General features: G+C 46.4%; 2 protein-coding genes across 6 annotated transcripts in view; one reads left to right on the forward strand and one right to left on the reverse strand.

The window, feature by feature from the left end:
* Positions 1–10,957, forward strand: part of LOC115467289 (sorting nexin-14) — a 193,165-nt gene extending 182,208 nt beyond the window's left edge. For all 5 annotated transcript variants that reach the window (XM_030199131.1, XM_030199130.1, XM_030199133.1 and 2 more), the window contains 3 exons: positions 1,036–1,127; positions 2,114–2,170; positions 10,775–10,957. In XM_030199131.1, coding sequence (XP_030054991.1) covers positions 1,036–1,127; positions 2,114–2,170; positions 10,775–10,813 — 188 coding nt within the window. In that variant the 3' untranslated portion in view covers positions 10,814–10,957. The remainder of the gene's footprint in view (positions 1–1,035; positions 1,128–2,113; positions 2,171–10,774) is intronic.
* Positions 1–18,089, reverse strand: part of NT5E (5'-nucleotidase ecto) — a 502,044-nt gene that overhangs the window by 215,111 nt on the left and 268,844 nt on the right. The window lies entirely within an intron of this gene.

Below are 18,089 nucleotides of genomic sequence, written 5' to 3' on the forward strand. Positions count from 1 at the left end.
GGCTGGAGACCCACCGGATCTCCAGCCCTCCCTGAACCTGGGGGGGTGGGATCGTCGGGGGGGGGGGCCGGAGGTCCGCCGGACCTCCAGCCCCCTGTTTGCAGGGTTGCTTTGGGGGGGAACGGGGGCCTGCCAGCATGCAACTGCATGCTGGACAGGGCTCACCATTCCTCCCCAATGATCTGCAAACCCTAACGCCAGCTCGGAGCTGGCGTAGGGTTTGCCGCAGCCAGCGACCCAAATTTTGGTGCGCTGGCCGCTGATCATTGGTGATGAATGCGCTAAGCCCTGTTTAGCATGCATTTGTATGCTACTTGCACAGAGAGCCCTCGAGCGCATTGTTTCACGTGCTTGAGGGCTGTAATCACGGGGCGGTAGCAAACGCCAGCACTAGTATAGCGGTAACAGCCTCTAGCGCCGGCGTTTGGTTTTGATCATGACCACCTCAAAGTGCTGAGTGAGAGCTAAATGAGATGCGAAGGCAGTAGAACGAGAGGACATGAAATGAGATTGAAGGGGGGTAGACTCAAGAAAAATGTCAGGAAGTATTTTTTCACGGAATGCCCTCCCGCGGGAGGTGGTGGAAACGAAAACGGTAACGGAATTCAAACATGCGTGGGATAAACATAAAGGAATCCTTTTCGGAGGCGGGACTGGTGGTTGGGAGGCGGGGATAGTGCTGGGCAGACTTAAACGGTCTGTGCCCAGAAAAGGAGAGGTACAAATCAAGGTAAGGTATACACAAAAAGTAGCACATGTGAGTTTATCTTGTTGGGAAGACTGGGTGGATGTGCAGGTCTTTTTCTGCCGTCATCTACTATGTTACTATATATGTAGATAGGTTTTCGTAGACATTGTTCATAGCTGGTTTTCTGTTAGAGAAGTAAGAGATGTTGAAGAATGAAGTCTATTTGGAAAAGCCGACTACTAGTATCAAAGCTCTGAGGGAAAAAGGAATTCGCTGATAAGGTGGTTCAAATTTGAAGAATGCAGTTTATTACAATGCCTGACTGATTTTTAATTGATTTTGTGTAGAATTGACAGGAAAATGCATTGGCGATGAAGCGAAATATGAAGGCATAAGACTTTTGTTTGACAGTCTGCAGCAGCCAGTTCTCAATAAACAGGTATTGCAAAGATAACCTGCCTATTATATCAGAACTATTTTTCTTGGTTCTGTGGGTGTAATCAGTGGCGTAGCCAGACAGCCAGTTTTGGGTGGGCCTGAGCCCAAAGTGGGTGGGCACAAAATTTTCTCTGCTCCACCCTCCCTCCCTCCACCACTATACCCACCATTTCTCCCTCCTCTCCACCCCTATGCCTACCATTTCTCCCCCTCCCCACCTATCCCCTCTGTATGCAGCTTGTGTCCCTCCCCTCCACCTCATACACAGCCAAGACTTCTCCCTTCCTCACCCCTCCACCCCTTTGCTCCATCTCTCCCTTTTTCCCCGTGCATCTCCCTCACCCACCAACCAAGCCTCATCTTTCCATCTTCCCTCCCCCCTGTGCAGCATCTTTCTTTCCATCAGCTGCTGTGTCCCCCGTCTTCCCTCCCCCATGCGACATCTTTCCCCCATTATCCCCCCCCCCCCCTTGCAGCTGCAGCATCTCACCCTCCTTGCAGGCTCACCCAGCAGCAGTGTTCCTGACGGTGATTCTACTCGCAGGCTCCGCTCGCAGTCGCAGCGATTCCCACACGCTGCCTGCCGGCTGCTGCTCAACAATCTCCTTGCGCTACTAAGCGCTAACCCGGAAGGCGCTAACCCGGAAGTCTCTCCTGCAGAGGAGAGACTTCCGGGTTAGCGCTTAGTAGCGCAAGGAGATTGAGCGGCAGCCGGCAGGCAACGTGTGGGAATCGCTGCGACTGCAAGCGGAGCCTGCGACTGGAATCGCCGTCAGGAGCTTTGCTGCTGGGCGGGCCTGACCCGAAATTGGGTGGGCCCGCCTGTGGCTACGCCCCTGGGTGTAATAACTTGTCTTATTAAGGATTGTTCCAGTAAACAGAGAATGACATTGTGTTTTCATTGTGGATACATGTTCAGCATTTTTTTTTTTAAATTAATTAATTAAAATTTTTTTTTTTTTTTTTTTTTTTGCTGTTTCCTTTTAGTTGAGTTATGTCCTGCTGGATATTGTCATAGGAGAACTTTTCCCAGAACTGAACAAGGTATGTGATAGCAAAACCAAGTTATTTGGGGAGTTTTGTTTACCTTCCATAGGGGCTCTTTTACTAAGCCGCAGCCAAAACGTGGCTTACAGCAGAGCGAGTGCATCTTTTGGGCGTACGCTGGACCAGCTTTTGCCATGTCCTAGAAAACTGGCCTTTTTTTTTAAGGGCCCGGAAAATGGACTTGCGGCAAAATAAAAACTATCGCGCGTTCGGCCTGAGACCTTACTGCCACCCATTGACTTAGCAGTAAAGTCTCATGCAGGCGGTAGGCACGCAGCGCGCTTCCGCTGCCATTTACCGCCAGGTAAGCACCACACGGTAGAAAATAGAAAACATTTTCTACCACGTGTTTTCGGAGTGCGCCAAATTCAGAACTAATGCCCAGGGCACATGGTTTCTGTGCAGTGATACTGATTTGGTGCACGCTGGACACGCGTAGGCCCTTGCACGCCTTTGTAATGACAACAATTGTGTTGGAATTTTCTTGAAATATGATCTATTTATGAGTTTTAAAGTGGCGTGGTTTTTTTGACCACTTAAGTCTTTTTTTTCTCTCCATCTTATTAATATTTTTGAGGTTTTTTGGAGATTTTGAACATACAAGATAAAATAGCCTTTGAATATATGAAACCGATGATATGCATGGTGACCCATATAAGAATCAAGACAAAAAATGGTACAGATCCTTGGGCTTTTTTTTCGCAAGATTTTCACGACTTTCCGCTAAACTTTTATAGTTTTTTTCTTTCTTTTGCTCCGTTGAGCTGTTTTCAAAAAAAAAAGCCTTAAAGTTTTAGTTTTGGCCGTCAAGTTTCCTTTCGTTGCCTTCGCGGCCCTTTTTCGGCTGCGCGCCTGCGTTTCTCCTTTTTGTGCCCCTTTTTCTGGCACCATCGAGAACTTTGACTTCACCGCCGCTATTTTTCCGTCCATGACATCGAGGATTCCCAGCGGCTTCAAGAAGTGCAGTTGGTGCAGCCGGGCAATCTCAGATACCGATCCCCACGTGTGGTGTATCCAGTACTTTTGGCCCGACCATTGCTCAGACGCATGTAAGTTGTGTCTTAGCCTTAAAAAGCGGACACAGGCGTCAAGACAAGCTCAGTGGGACCATCTGTTTGGAGCTTTGCCCGGCACTTCGGCATCGATAGCGGTACCGAGGTCGGCGGCGTCGATATCAGCACCGGAGATGGCAGCGACATCGGGAGAGCAGATAATAGCTGTCCAAAGACCATCACATGCTGGGAGCAGTGAGCCATCGAGTGGGTCTCCACCTGTCTCGGAGGCTCCTGCTGTGCATGCCTATCGGGACTGACCACTTTCGGACTTGACTCCGAGGAGGCGTGTGGATTCCACGTCCTCCTCGTCGGTACCGAGGAGTACCGATGCCGTGCATCGAGCGAAGGCTAAGAAGCATTGGCATCGTTCTCCTTCTACACACGGTACCGGGAGTTCCGGGGCGTCGAGGGATTCAGCACCCGATAAGCGTTGACACCGAGAGGACGGCTCACCCTCCATCCAGGAGCTGTCGATGCGTCTGTCTTCGGACAGTCCGGTACTGCCTTCCTGCTCTGCACAGTTTCTGCCTCTGACTCCTGCACCGGCCCCACAGCCTTTCCCAGCAGAGACTAGACTAGCGCATCCGAGCCATTCTCCCAGGTCTCCTGGAGGGGCTGCTGCGTCAGTCTGTTCCGGTACCGGGGTGCTTGCGCCCTCGGTACTGTTGATGGAAGTGGCGGCTGGCGCTTCGCCTGTGGTGAGGTCTCTGGCACCAGTGCCGCTTGCGGCTTCGGCTGTCACCCAGGTCGACTCCCCGTCGACATCGATGGAGGGCACTTCATCTCCGCTGGAACGGGAGTCGACTTCTTGACGTCGTCTTCGGGGACGTGGTTCCTTGGAGTCGAGACGGGCCCAGTTTCGGACTGCAGTTCGTGAACTCTTGTCCGATACCGAGGAGGATGCCTCGTGGGAGGAAGAGGAGGATCCCAGATATTTCTCTTCTGAGGAGTCTTGTGGTCTTCTTTCTGATCCTACTCCTTCGCCTGAAAGAAGGCTTTCTCCCCCGGAGAGTCTTTCTTTCTATTCCTTTGTCCGGGAGATGTCTGTGGCAATTCCCTTCCCTGTGGTATCTGAGGATGAGCCCAGGGCCGAGATGTTCGAGGTCCTCGACTATCCTTCGCCACCTAAGGAGTCGTCCACTGTTCCTCTGCATAATGTCCTTAAGCAGACATTGCTGAAGAACTGGACGAAACCACTATCTAATCCCACCATCCCCAAGAAGGTTGAGTCTCAGTATAGAATCCATGGGGAACCTGAGTTGATGAAGTCGCAGTTACCTCACGACTCTATGGTTGTGGATTCTGCTCTCAAGAGAGCCAAAAGTTCTAGAGATTTTGCCTCAGCGCCCCCGAGACGAGAATCTAGAACTCTGGACTCTTTTGGGAGGAAGGCCTACCAGTCCTCTATGCTCTTGTCCAAGATTCAGTCGTACCAGCTCTACACTTGTGGAACAATGTGAAGCAACTGGTGGACTTGGTCGATAAGCTCCCTGCGAAGCAGGCCAGGCCTTTTCAGGAGGTGGTCAGGCAGCTGAAGGCGTGTCGTAAATTCCTGTCCAGGGGTGCTTACGACTCTTTTGATGTTGCATTCAGGTTCGCTGCTCAAGGTATAGTGATGCGCAGACTCTCATGGTTGCGTGCCTCTGACCTAGTCAATCGTGTCCAACAGCGGCTTGCAGATGTTCCTTGCCGGTGGGATAACATTTTTGGCGAGAAAGTCGAGCAGGTGGTAGAGGAACTCCACCAGTGTGAAAACGCCCTCGACAAACTCTCCCACCGGGCGCCTTCAGCATCTACCTCATCAGGTAGACGTTTTTCCCGGGGAAGGAGGATTGCCCCCTATGCTTCCTATAAGCATAAGTAAAATCCACCTTCCCGACAGCCTTCTCAGGCTCAGCCCTAGCGTGCTCGTTCACATCAACAGTGTGTGTGCCTAGGCAGGCCCCTGCAGCTCCCCAACAAAAGCAAGGGACTGGCTTTTGACTGGCTCCAGTTGAGCAGAGCCGCCATAAAAGTGTCTGTGCCAGACGATCTGCCGGTCGGAGGGAGATTAAAATTCTTTCACCAAAGGTGGCCTCTCATAACCTCCGATCGGTGGGTTCTACAAATACTCCGACTAGGATACTCCCTCAATTTGATCTCCAAATTGCCCACCGGGAGCTCAGTCCTTCAGATTCCAGCACAGGCAGGTACTTGCAGAGGAACTCTCCGCCCTTCTCAGCTCCAATGCGGTCGAGCCCATTCCACCAGGGCAAGAAGGGCTGGGATTCTATTCCAGGTACTTCCTTGTGCAAAAGAAAACAGGGGAGGGCCCTGAACAAATATCTGGTCCGAGAAAAGTTCAGGATGCTTTCCCTGGGCACCCTTCTTCCCATGATTCAGAAAAACGACTGGCTATGCTCTCTGGACTTGAAAGATGCTTGTATGCAAATCCTGATACTGCCAGCTCACAGGCAGTATCTTCGATTCCATCTGGGAGCACAGCACTTTCAGTATTGTGTGCTACCCTTTGGTCTTGCGTCTGCGCCCTGGGTATTTACAAAATGCCTGGCGGTAGTTGCAGCGTCGCTATGCAGACTGGGAGTGCATGTGTTCCCTTATCTCGACGATTGGCTGGTGAAGAACACTTCGGAGGCAGGAGCTCTAAAGTCAGTCCATACAGATGACTATTCAACTCCTGGAGCTACTGGGGTTTGTTATAAATTATCCAAAGTTCCATCTTCTTCCAGTTCAAAAACTAGAATTCATACGAGCTCTGCTGGATTCACAGACGGCTCACACCTATCTCCCAGAGGTGAGGGCAGACAATCTTCTGTCTCTAGTTTCCTTGGCCAGAGCGTCTCAGCAGATCACAGCTTGGCAGATGTTGAGACTTATAGGCCATGTGGCCTCCACAGTTCATGTGACTCCCATGGCCTGTCTTTACATGAGATCAGCTCAATGGACCTAGCTTCCCAGTGGTATCAGGCTGCAGGGGATCTAGAGGATGCAATCCAGCTGTCCACCGGTTTTCACAATTCCCTTCAATGGTGGACGATTTGATTCAATTTGACCTTGGGACATCCCTTCCAAATTCCTCAGCCACAGAAAGTGCTGACAACGGATGCATCCCTCCTGGGGTGGGGAGCGCATGTGGATGGGCTTCACACTCAAGGAGCTTGGTCCCTCCAGGAATCAGGTCTTCAGATCAATCTCCTGGAGTTGCGAGCAGTCTGGAATGCTCTAAAGGCTTTCAGAGATCGGCTGTCCAATCAAGTTATTCAAATTCAGACAGACAATCAGGTTGCCATGTACTACATCAACAAGCAGCGGGGCACCGGATTTGCCCTCTGTGTTGGGAGGCCGTCCAGATGTGGCTTTGGACTCGCGTTCACGGCATGCTTCTTCAAGCCACCTATCTGGCCGGTGTAAACAACAGTCTGGCCGACAGATTGAGCAGGATAATGCAACCTCGCGAGTGGTCGCTCAACTCGAGGGTAGGGCGCCAGATTTTCCAAGCGTGGGGCACCCCTTTGGTTGATCTTTTTGCCACTCAGATCAATCACAAGGTCCCTCAGTTCTGTTCCAGACTTCAGGCTCACGACAGACTAGCGTCAGATGCCTTTCTCCTTCATTGGGGGAAGGGTCTTCTGTATGCATATCCTCCCATACTTTTGGTGGGGAAGAGTTTGCTGAAACTCAAGCAAGACAGCGGAACCATGATTCTGATTGCTCCATTTTGGCCTCTTCAGATCTGGTTCCCACTTCTTCTGGAGTTGTCCTCCGAAGAACCGTGGAGATTGGACTATTTTCCAACCCTCATCACTCAGAACGAGGGGGCGCTTCTGCATCCCAGCCTCCAGTCTCTGGCTCTCAAGGCCTGGATGTTGAGAGCTTAGAATTTGCTTCCTTGGGTCTTTCTGAGGGTGTCTCTTGAGTCTTGCTTGCTTCCAGGAAAGATTCTACTAAAATGAATTACTCTTTCAAATGGAGGAGGTTTGCCGTCTGGTGTGACAGCAAGGCCCTAGATCCTCAATCTTGTTCTACACAGACCCTGCTTGAGTACCTTCTACACTTATCAGAGTCTGGTCTTAAAACCAACTCAGTAAGGGTTCATCTTAGTGCGATTAGTGCTTATCATCGCCGTGTAGAAGGTAGGCCTATCTCTGGACAGCCTTTAGTTGTTCGCTTCATGAGAGGTTTGCTTTTCTCAAACCCCCCTGTCAAACCTCCGCCAGTGTCATGGGATCTCAACGTCGTTCTCACCCAGCTGATGAAGCCTCCTTTTGAGCCACTGAACTCCTGCCATCTGAAGTATTTGACCTGGAAGGTCATTTTCTTGGTGGCTGTTACTTCAGCTCGTAGAGTCAGTGAGCTTCAAGCCTTGGTAGCCTATGCTCCTTATACTAAATTTCATCATAACAGAGTAGTCCTTCGCACTCACCCTGTTCCTGCCGAAGGTGGTGTCGGAATTCCATCTGAACCAGTCAATTGTCTTGCCAACATTTTTCCCCGTTCTCATACCCGCCCTGCTGAACGTCAGTTGCACACCTTGGACTGCAAGAGAGCATTGACCTTCTATGTGGAGCGAACAAGCCCCTTCAGACAGTCCGCCCAAATGTTTGTGTCATTTGATCCCAACAGGAACGGGGTCGCTGTCGGGAAACGCACCATTTCCAATTGGCTAGCAGATTGCATTTCCTTCACTTATGCCCAGGCTGGGCTGACTCTTGAAGGTCATGTCACGGCTCACAGTGTTCGAGCCATGGCAGCGTCAGTGGCCCACTTGAAGTCAGCCACTACAGATAAGATTTGCAAGGCTGCGACGTGGTCATCAGTCCACACATTCACATCTCATTACTGCCTTCAGCAGGACACCCGACGCGACAGTCGGTTTGGGCAGTCGGTGCTGCAGAATCTGTTCGGGGTTTAGAAGCCAACTCCACCCCCCTAGGCCCATTTTTATTCTGTTCCAGGCTGCACTCTGTTAGTTGTTACTTCGTAGGTCAATTCTTGTTATGTCCTCGCCGTTGCGAGGCCCAATTGACCCTGTTTGTTGTTTTGAGTGAGCCTGGGGGCTAGGGATACCCCATTTGTGAGAACAAGCAGCCTGCTCGTCCTCGGAGAAAGCGAAGTTACTTACCTGTAGCAGGTATTCTTCGAGGACAGCAGGCTGATTGTCTTTGCTTTCTAAGTTGACTAGCCGGCACGCTCGCGCTACGGGCGGGAAGATGACCGCGCATGCACGGTGCATGCACGCGTGCGCTCGAGGGCTCTAGCAAGCTTTGTTGCTAGGAAGATTTCCGGACCTGGGGCTGCCGTCGGACGTCACCCACTTGTGAGAACAATCAGCCTGCTGTCCTCGGAGAATACCTGCTACAGGTAAGTAACTTCGCTTTGTCACCCTTACTTCCATTGAACTCCTGTTTCTCTTTCCTATCTTTATGTTCCACCTCTGCTTTTCCCCCTACTCTGCTGTCTGTTAAGATATTTTAATGTGCACTGTTGACATTTAAGTAGAATAGTACGCTACACTGTATATTGTTTGAATATGTTTATCGCTGTGCCTTTGTCCAGCTTGTTCTTGTTGTACACGGCCTTGGGTGAATTTATCCAAAAAGGTGGTAAATAAATCCTAATAAAAAAAAAAAGAAATACCCTGTAGAAGCTATGTCAGTTCCAGTTTACTTAGGAATTCATTGAACCATACAGTTTGGTCAGGGATGCTTAAACCTTTGCGCTCAAAAGTATATTTTGGTTTGGCATATTACATACTTAGAATATAATGAATCAGCCTTCTTTTTTATCGCTGACCACTCTTCAAGGCTTGGCGACTGAGATCAGATTTTTGAGCCACTGTTCTCAATACAAATTTTTTTTATTTGTACCCCGCGCTTTCCCACTCATGGCAGGCTCAATGCGGCTTAGGTACTTATTTGTACCTGGGGCAATGGAGGGTTAAGTGACTTGCCCAGAGTCACAAGGAGCTGCCTGTGCCTGCAGTGGGAATCGAACCCAGTTCCCCAGGACCAAAGGCCACCACTCTAACCACTAGGCCACTCAGGCTTCTGTTTCTGTGAGTCTGACGTCCTGCACATCAGACTCACAGAAACAGAAGCCTGCATGGCTGCGTTGCTGATCTGCAAGGGCAGGTTTCTACATGGAATGTTGCTAGTGGAATTTCACCATTAACATTCCATGTAGAATCTCAAATAGTAGCAACATTCCATGTTGTTGTTACATTTGTACCCAGCGCTTTCCCGCTCAATGCGGCTTACATATTATATACAGGTACTTATTTGTACCTGGGGCAATGGAGGGTTAAGTGACTTGCCCAGAGTCACAAGGAGCTGCCTGTGCCTGCAGTGGGAATCGAACCCAGTTCCCCAGGACCAAAGGCTACCACTCTAACCACTAGGCCACTCCTCCACTCCATGTGGTTTTTAGGCTGAAACAACGAATTGCATACAAGCTACATAGTGATATTCCATTTAGAGCTTAATTTATAGGCAACGGTAGAACTAGGAAAAGGAGTAGCCGAGGGCAGTAGAGTGACTGTTCTCATCTGCTCCAAGCTCATGTCTGCTGCTATTCGCTGAAGGCTACCTGGGACGAAGGGGCTGGAGCACAACACCCCCACCATTCTGGAGTGTGAAAAGAAGTGGTAGAACTGTGTTCCAGCCCTTCTCCCCCAGAAATTAAGCTGTGATTTCATTCTGTATTATATTACCTTATCTGGTAATATGCAATATGGATGGACCATTCAGGTCTTTATCAATATTACTGTGTAACTAAGTTATCCAATTTTATGTTAAGATAGTTAATGATTTATAAACCTGTACTAGGCTTGAGATTCTTTAAATTATAATCTATGGTTCTTTAAATGCAGATTATTTTATGTGTTGATTAAGAATGTTTTTAAACCTTTGTTATATAATGTTTACTTGACCTTTGAAGTGTTTACAAATGATAATTATATCAATTTTAATTTCCTGATCTCCTTTGCTAGTTGTAATAAATATTCTACTGAATAAATATAATTAGCTGGATATTTATACTGTTCTGATGTTATTTTAAGGTTCCACTGCTGTAGCAGACAGTTGCCTCTAATTCAGTTGTTAATGCTGCTATAGTTAGGATGTTTGGATCCTCAGGAGCTTAGCTGAGATTGGGTGGCAGAGCCAGTGGTGGGAGGCGGGGCTGGTGGTTGGGAGGCGGGGCTAGTGCTGGGCAGACTTATACGGTCTGTGCCAGAGCCGGTGGTGGGAGGCGGGGCTGGTGGTTGGGAGGCAGGGATGGTACTGGGCAAACTTATACGATCTGTGCCAGAGCGAGTGGTGGGAGGCGGGGCTGGTGGTTGGGAGGTGGGGATAGTGCTGGGCAGACTTATACGGTCTGTGCCCTGAAAAAGACTGATACAAATCAAGGTAAGGTATACACAAAAAGTAGCACATATGAGTTTAACTTGTTGGGCAGACTGGATGGACCGTGCAGGTCTTTTTCTGCCGTCATCTACTATGTTTGTATGTTTAAGAATATGATTATGGATTTTCTCATTTTTCAATAGGTGCAAAAGGAGACATCCACAGTACCGCCTTGGATTTAAAGGGATAAGTTTGGATTAAGTAAAATGTGCTGTATATCAACCTAATGAATGTGTTCCATGCTGCTTTTTATTGTACATTATTCTTGTAAATACCGATTTTCTGTAAATTGAAATTAAAGCATTTTCTGTTTCAGTACAGACAAAATAAACCAAATTAAAAAAAATATGTTTAATCCTTTTTCTCTTACTCAGATATATTAAATGCACCAGATTACGCAGTAAAGACACAGTCAGCAGCCCTTTGCAAAACACAGAGAACAGGGTTTACACGAATGATGTTTGGAATAATGCAGGCAAATAACAGGAAATACAAGTTTTCACAGATTTCTACCAGCACTAGAACTAGGTAATACACCAAAACAGTAGGAGCGACCTTCGTTGACTGTATAGTAATTCTCTAAACCTCATCAGTAGACCTGCCTGGTAACACCGATTCAACCAAATTTAGCCATCACTTTTATAACCACACATAACCATTGCAGGCAGAGTAATTCTAGGTCGATTCTTGTACAGCCTCAGCCTTTTATTTATTTATTGTATTTGTACCCCACATTTTCCCACCTTTTTGCAGGCTCAATGTGGCTTACAGAGTATGGGAATGAGAACGTCATTACATGATTTAAGAAAACAGTCGATCATAAGCTGAGGTGAAAGAGGAATTTAGGTAGAAGGTGTTAGGTAAGGTCGTGTAAGAGGTGTTTTGGTGTACTTGGGTGGTTTAAGGAATGATTTGTTTCATTGAGGGTGACTTTTGTAGGCTCTGTTGAAGAGATGTGTTTTCAAAGCTTTGCGAAAGCTGGTTAGATTGGTCATGGTTTTTAGGGCCATGGGTAGTGCGTTCCAAAACTGTGTACTTTTGTACGCAAAGGTAGTAGCATAAGCCTGTTTGTATTTCATTCCTTTACAGCTGGGAAAGTTCAGGTTGAGGAATTTGCGGGCCGATCTTTTGGCATTCCTGGGCGGTAAGTCCACTAGGTTTAACATATAGAGTGGGGCATCTGCGTGAATGATTTTGTGTACAGTCGTGCAGATCTTGAACTCAGTTCGTTCCTTTAGCGGGAGCCAGTGCAGTTTCTCTCTGAGGGGTTTCACACTTTCATATTTAGGTGTTCCAAAAATGAGTCTGGCTGCGGTGTTCTGGGCTGTTTGGAGTTTTTTGATGGTCTGTTCTTTGCAGCCTGCGTACAGAGCGTTACAGTAATCCAAGTGGCTTATTACCAATGACTGTACTAGGGTGCGGAAGATGATAGAAACTAGTTCTGAAAACATGGCAAACAATATAGTACACCCAATACCAGAACTCTTTGCTCTTTTACTACAAAAATAAGGGTGACCTAAATGATAAAGTGGATGGGACACTTCCCCTATGAGGAAAGGCTAGAATTCTCTAGCTTGGAGAAGAAACGGTTGAGGGGGAGATATGATAAAGGTCTATAAAATAGTAGAGTGGAACAGGTAGACGTGAATCGCTTGTTTACTCTTCCAACAATACAAGGGCTAGGGGGCATGCAATGAAGCTATTAAGTAGTAGCTTAGCAGGGTTTAAAAAAAAAGGTTTGGATAACTTCCTAAAAGAAAAGTCCGTAAGCTGTTATTAAGATGGACTTGGGAAAATCCACTGCTTATTCCTGGGATAAGCAGCATAAAATCTGTTTTAGTCTTTTGGGATCTTGCCAAATACTTGTGGCTTGGATTGGCCACTGCTGGAAACAGGATATTGAGCTTGATAGACCTTCTGTCTTTCCCACTATGGTGATACTTAAATACTTATGGTTCTTGGAATACCTTTTGTTTTTGTTGTGCTAGAGAGAGCCGGTGGTGGGAGCCGGGGCTGGTGGTTGGGAGGTGGGGATAGTGCTGGGCAGACTTATAAGGTCTGTGCCAGAGCCGGTGGTGGGAGGCGGGGATGGTGCTGGGCAGACTTATAAGGTCTGTGCCAGAGCCGGTGGTGGGAGACGGAGATGGTGCTGGGCAGACTTATAAGGTCTGTGCCAGAGCTGGTGGTGGGAGGAGGGGCTGGTGGTTGGGAGGCGGGGCTAGTGCTGGGCAGACTTATACGGTCTGTGCCCTGAAGAACACAGGTACCAATCAAAGTAGGGTATACAGAAAAAGTAGCACATATGAGTTTATCTTGTTGGGCAGACTGCATGGACCGTGCAGGTCTTTTTCTGCCGTCATCTACTATGTTACTATGTAATACCTTAATAGACAAATGCCATGTTTTCAAATGGGTCAAAAAACATAGGGGGGGGGGGGGGGGGAGTTGACTTGCTCAAACTCAGATAAATAGCAGAAAGGAAGCTTGGCCTTCCTGTTTCAAGATGTCACCTGAATCGTGGTCCAGTGTTGTGACCATCTGTCCTCTCTGAAACAATTTTTTTGATTGTGCACACAATTCCCGATTGATTTTTATTCTTAGGTGTCTCCTTTCAGACTCTTCCAGCAGGATGTTCTTGCTGTTCCTCTCTCTTTTAGCACTTCTCTTTCCTTACCACTGGGTTGATATAACCCAACACTACATTTACCATACTTTTAGTATCTTACCTACTTTTTGGCATTTCACCAGGAACTTGTGATCTGGATTGACCACTGTTGGAAACAGGATGTTGGGCTTTGATGGACCATCAGTCTGACCCAGTATGACAATTCTTATTTCCTTTATCCACCCTTCCGCAAGATGTACTGAAGGATTTTTCCCACATGCAACTGGGGCCTGGTCTGTAGGTCACAATGCCCAAGGATCCAGACCGGATTCTGACAGCTGGCAATGTCCCCTGCCCATCTAGACTGCTGGATGCAGACCTTTTTAACAGGGACCTGGGCTCTGCTGCTTCTCTGCACAGAGCGGAGGCAGTGTTTGTGTATTTTTACTATGAATATCCTGGAGTCTCAGACTGGATGATTTGCAAGGACTCAGTTGAGAACCACTGCCTTAGAGCTGTTCGTTGTGGTATACCGCGAGGGGCAGGGCCAGTTTAATACCACATACAAATATTGCTAAGGGGCCATTTTACTAAGCCGCGTAGGAGTTCCCCCCCCCCCCCCCCCCCCCGGCTACCACGCGGCCCGAGTGGTAATTTCGATATTTACCTGCGTCCACTATGCGTGCCGGAAAATTATTTGTCTTTCTGGCGCTGCGGAAACTGGGTGGTAATTGTCATTCGACATGTGTAGACCATTACCACCCGGTTAACGCGTGAGACCTTACCGTTAAATCATTGGGTGGTGGTAAGGTCTGAGGCCCAAAATGGACGCACCCCAATTTTTATTTTCCCGCACATCCATTTTTGACCAAAACAGCCTATTTTTGCAGGTGCAGTGAAAAATGAACCTGTGCGTGTCTAATACACGCGTCTACACCAGCGCAGGCCATTTTTCAGCGCACCTTAGTAAAAGGACCCCTATGTTCGCTATGTAAGTGAAGTGTGTGTGATGAAGTTTTATTTTGGGATATGGGATCATGAGTGAGTTCTGTTTTTGAAGGGGTAAGGGGGTTGTTTGGGTAAAAGGATTTTGTTTTTGGATTTGAATTTAGCTCATGCCTTTTCTCAGTAGGTTTGAGGCAAGTTACATTATAAGTACGTAAGTATTGCCATACTGGGAAAGACCAAAGGTCCATCGAGCCCAGCATCCTGTTTCCAACAGTGGCCAATCCAGGTCACAAATACCCGGCAAGATCCCAAAAATGTACAAACATTTTATACTGCTTATACCAGAAATAGTGGATTTTCCCCAAGTCCATTTAATAACGGTCTATGGACTTTTCCTTTAGGAAGCCGTCCAAACCTTTTTTAAACACTGCTAAGCTAACTGCCTTTACCACATTCTCTGGCAACGAATTCCAGAGTTTAATTACACGTTGAGTGAAGAAAAATTTTCTTCGTGTACAATAGGTATTTGGGTAGATCTAGTAAGCTTATGGAGAATGAAGGCATGTAGGTTTGGTGGTAATGATGATATAAAGGAGCATGGGAGACAGTGTGCAAGCTGAATAGCTGTGGGGTTTGCTAGTATACTTAATAGGGAAAGGGAAATGGGACTTGATATACTGCCTTTCTGAGGTTTTTGCCACTACATTCAAAGTGGTTTACATATATTCAGGTACTTATTTTTACCTGGGGCAATGGAGGGTTAAGTGACTTGCCCAGAGTCAAAAGGAGCTGCAGTGGGAATCAAACTCAGTTCCCCAGGAGCAAAGTCCACTGCACTAACCACTAGGCTCCTCCTCCACTAGCAGCATTCCACATAGAATCTCCAATAGTAGCAACAGAATCTCTACATTCCATCTAGAATCTCAGATAGCAGCAATATTCCATGTAGACTCTCAAAAGAATCAGAAATAATAGCAACATTCCATGTAGAATCTTAAATAGGGAAAAGGAAATGGGTCTTGATATAACACCTTTCTGTGGTTTTTGCAACTACATTCAAAGCGGTTTACATATATTCAGGTACTTACTTTGTACCAGGGGCAATGAAGGGTTAAGTGACTTGCCCAGAGTCACAAGGAGCTGCAGTGGGAATTGAACTCAGTTCCCCAGGATCAAAGTCCACTGCACTAACCACTAGGCTACTCCTCAACTCATTCCACCAATAAGAGACAACCTCATCAGTGATGTCACAATGGCTTGATTGCCTGACTTCTGATATTGTGATGTCATAAGGGGAAAGGGAAATGGGACTTGACATACTGCCTTTCTGAGGTTTTTGCAACTACATTCAAAGCGGTTTACATATATTCAGGTACTTATTTTGTACCAGGGGCAATGGAGGGTTAAGTGACTTCCCAGAGTCACAAGGAGCTGCAGTGCGAATCAAACTCAGTTCCCCAGGATCAAAGTGCACTGCACTAGCCAGTAGGCTACTCCACTCATAGTGCCAGCCTGTGCGTATTTATAATAAATGCGTATTTGATTTGATGTAAGTGCTGCCATAACTGTAATTTAAGAAGAAAAAAATCAGCGCAGCTTACAGTACAATCGATAGTGGTTATTTTCTTTCATGTAAATCATTACTAAAGACTTTGAACTCTCAGTTCTGGGCTGTCGTCCTTAAATGGAAACTACTGTTTAATGATTTTCACAGAGCAAAGTGTAGCTAATAAAGATTTTCTTGTGTCCTTGAACGTACAGTATAAGTACAGGTTGACTCATTCAGTTATGAAGGAATTTTACTGTGCAAATGGAAACTTTCCACAGGAAGGAGTACATTTTTGTGTGTGTACAAGGAATCTTGTGCAAACGTTGGCCATATGTGCTTAAATGAATCTGCAGATCTCCTAAAGTTTTGTGTGTAAGCATGAATACATTTGACCACACATAGAAAAGTGACATTCCAGGGGCCATTTCAGGATGGTACAGATTTGGGCTTCCTCTCATTTGCTGCACGGGAATTGCTAGTGTGGCTTAGTAAAAGAGGCCCTTAATTTACATTTAGAAAAATTATGCTCTTAAAGTTTTTTATATAGTTTTTTTAAGGATCTAATATTTCACCTCATTTTAGAAAAGCTTGAAAATGATGTGTGTATATTTAGCTATAAAACAACCTGATATCCAAGCACAATTTATGTGAGTACTTTGTATTTGAAAATTAGTTCCTTCTGTGTGTACTTAGTTACACATGCACTGTAACTTTACAATTAGGTATGCTACTGAAAAAAATAGCTCCTTATGTTCTGAAATGAATTATCAAACACCCACAGAAGGTGAGCTCTCCACAGGAAAACCAATGGTAGGTAAAACAAACAGTGGATCCAATAAAAGTCCTCTCACAATGAGTGTCTTCCTGAACAAGGTCTTTATTAACAAAAGCATGATTGACCCGACACGTGACGTGTTTCGGCCGTGAGGCCTGCGTCAGGGGTCTATAAAATAATATACATAAAAATACAAATGTAATTAAAAACATAATTAGACCATAAAATTACAAATGACATTTTATACATGTTTAAACCATTAAGACAACTTAATTAAATAAAATTAGAATACAAATATATCAAATAATGATAAATGAAAATATGAATATAAATAATATAAATATCGAAAATTATTCACATAGAGATAAATGAGGACAAGACATGAAATGGGGTACACCAAAATTATATAATGCCAAGATAGGGAACATGTCGGGTCAATCGTGCTTTTGTTAATGAAGGCCTTGTTCAGGAAGACACTCATTGTGAGAGGACTTTTATTGGATCCACTGTTTGTTTTACCTGAAATGAATTATCCACATCTAAAACATTGATTCCTGTAAAATATACAAAAAACCATTTACTGCTAACTTCAAATATTTCAGCATCTGAATCTTTAGTATGGCAAAAAAAAAAAAACTATGGGGCGAACCTGTGTGAATATTGATATGCTGCTTAAATTTGCCCAATTATATTCTGCTATGCAGCAAGATACAGCACAGAAGGAGCCCACCCTAAGGAACGCTGTAAGGTTTATTTAACACTCTGGAATTAGGGCTTGCAGATATGAATTCTTAGCTCCTGGATACACTGGCAACAAGGCCCCAAAGATTATAAAATAGAAGCCGATTTATTTACAAGCAATGAAGACTACCAGAAATGAAATGGAAATAATTAGAATATAAGAGATATGTACAAATGCTAAGAAGCTCAGAGCAGTAAACAAATGTTCTTATCAGAAAATGAGTCAAAGGCTCACACCCTAGGCCCTGAAATCAGACCCTCTACTTTGTGTTTATACAACCTGATGGTCAGGGAAGGTCTGGAGGTGATGGTGCTTGCAGGGCCTACTCTGAAGTGCTCCGGGAAGGATCTCGAGGAGTGTGCCAGCTGAGCACGGCTCTGGCGTACACCAGTGGTATGCTGGTAAATGTTTAACAGGCTCTCTCCCCAGGTATAGCCAGCCCTGCATTTCGGGGGGGGGGGGGGGGGGCGCAGTGCACAAATAGCTTTCTAAAACATAAGAAAAAGAAAGAAGTGGGAAGAGCTGGCAGTCACCTAGCTTCCCAAGTGCCCACCAGGCTCTTCCCCCCCCCCCCCCCCCCCCGGGCTAAGGCGTTCTCTTATTTTATAGGTTTTTCACCCAGCTCTCTAGTGGAGGAGTGGCCTAGTGGTTAGGGTGGTGGACTTTGGTCCTGAGGAACTGAGTTCAATTCCCACTTCAGGCACAGGCAGCTCCTTGTGACTCTGGGCAAGTCACTTAACCCTCCATTGCCCCATGTAAGCCGCATTGAGCCTGCCATGAGTGGGAAAGCGCAGGGTACAAATGTAACAAAAATAAAATAGATACTATTGGAGATTCTA

The sequence above is a fragment of the Microcaecilia unicolor genome, chromosome 3 (assembly GCF_901765095.1).
Source record: "Microcaecilia unicolor chromosome 3, aMicUni1.1, whole genome shotgun sequence".
NCBI classification, from domain to species: domain Eukaryota; kingdom Metazoa; phylum Chordata; class Amphibia; order Gymnophiona; family Siphonopidae; genus Microcaecilia; species Microcaecilia unicolor.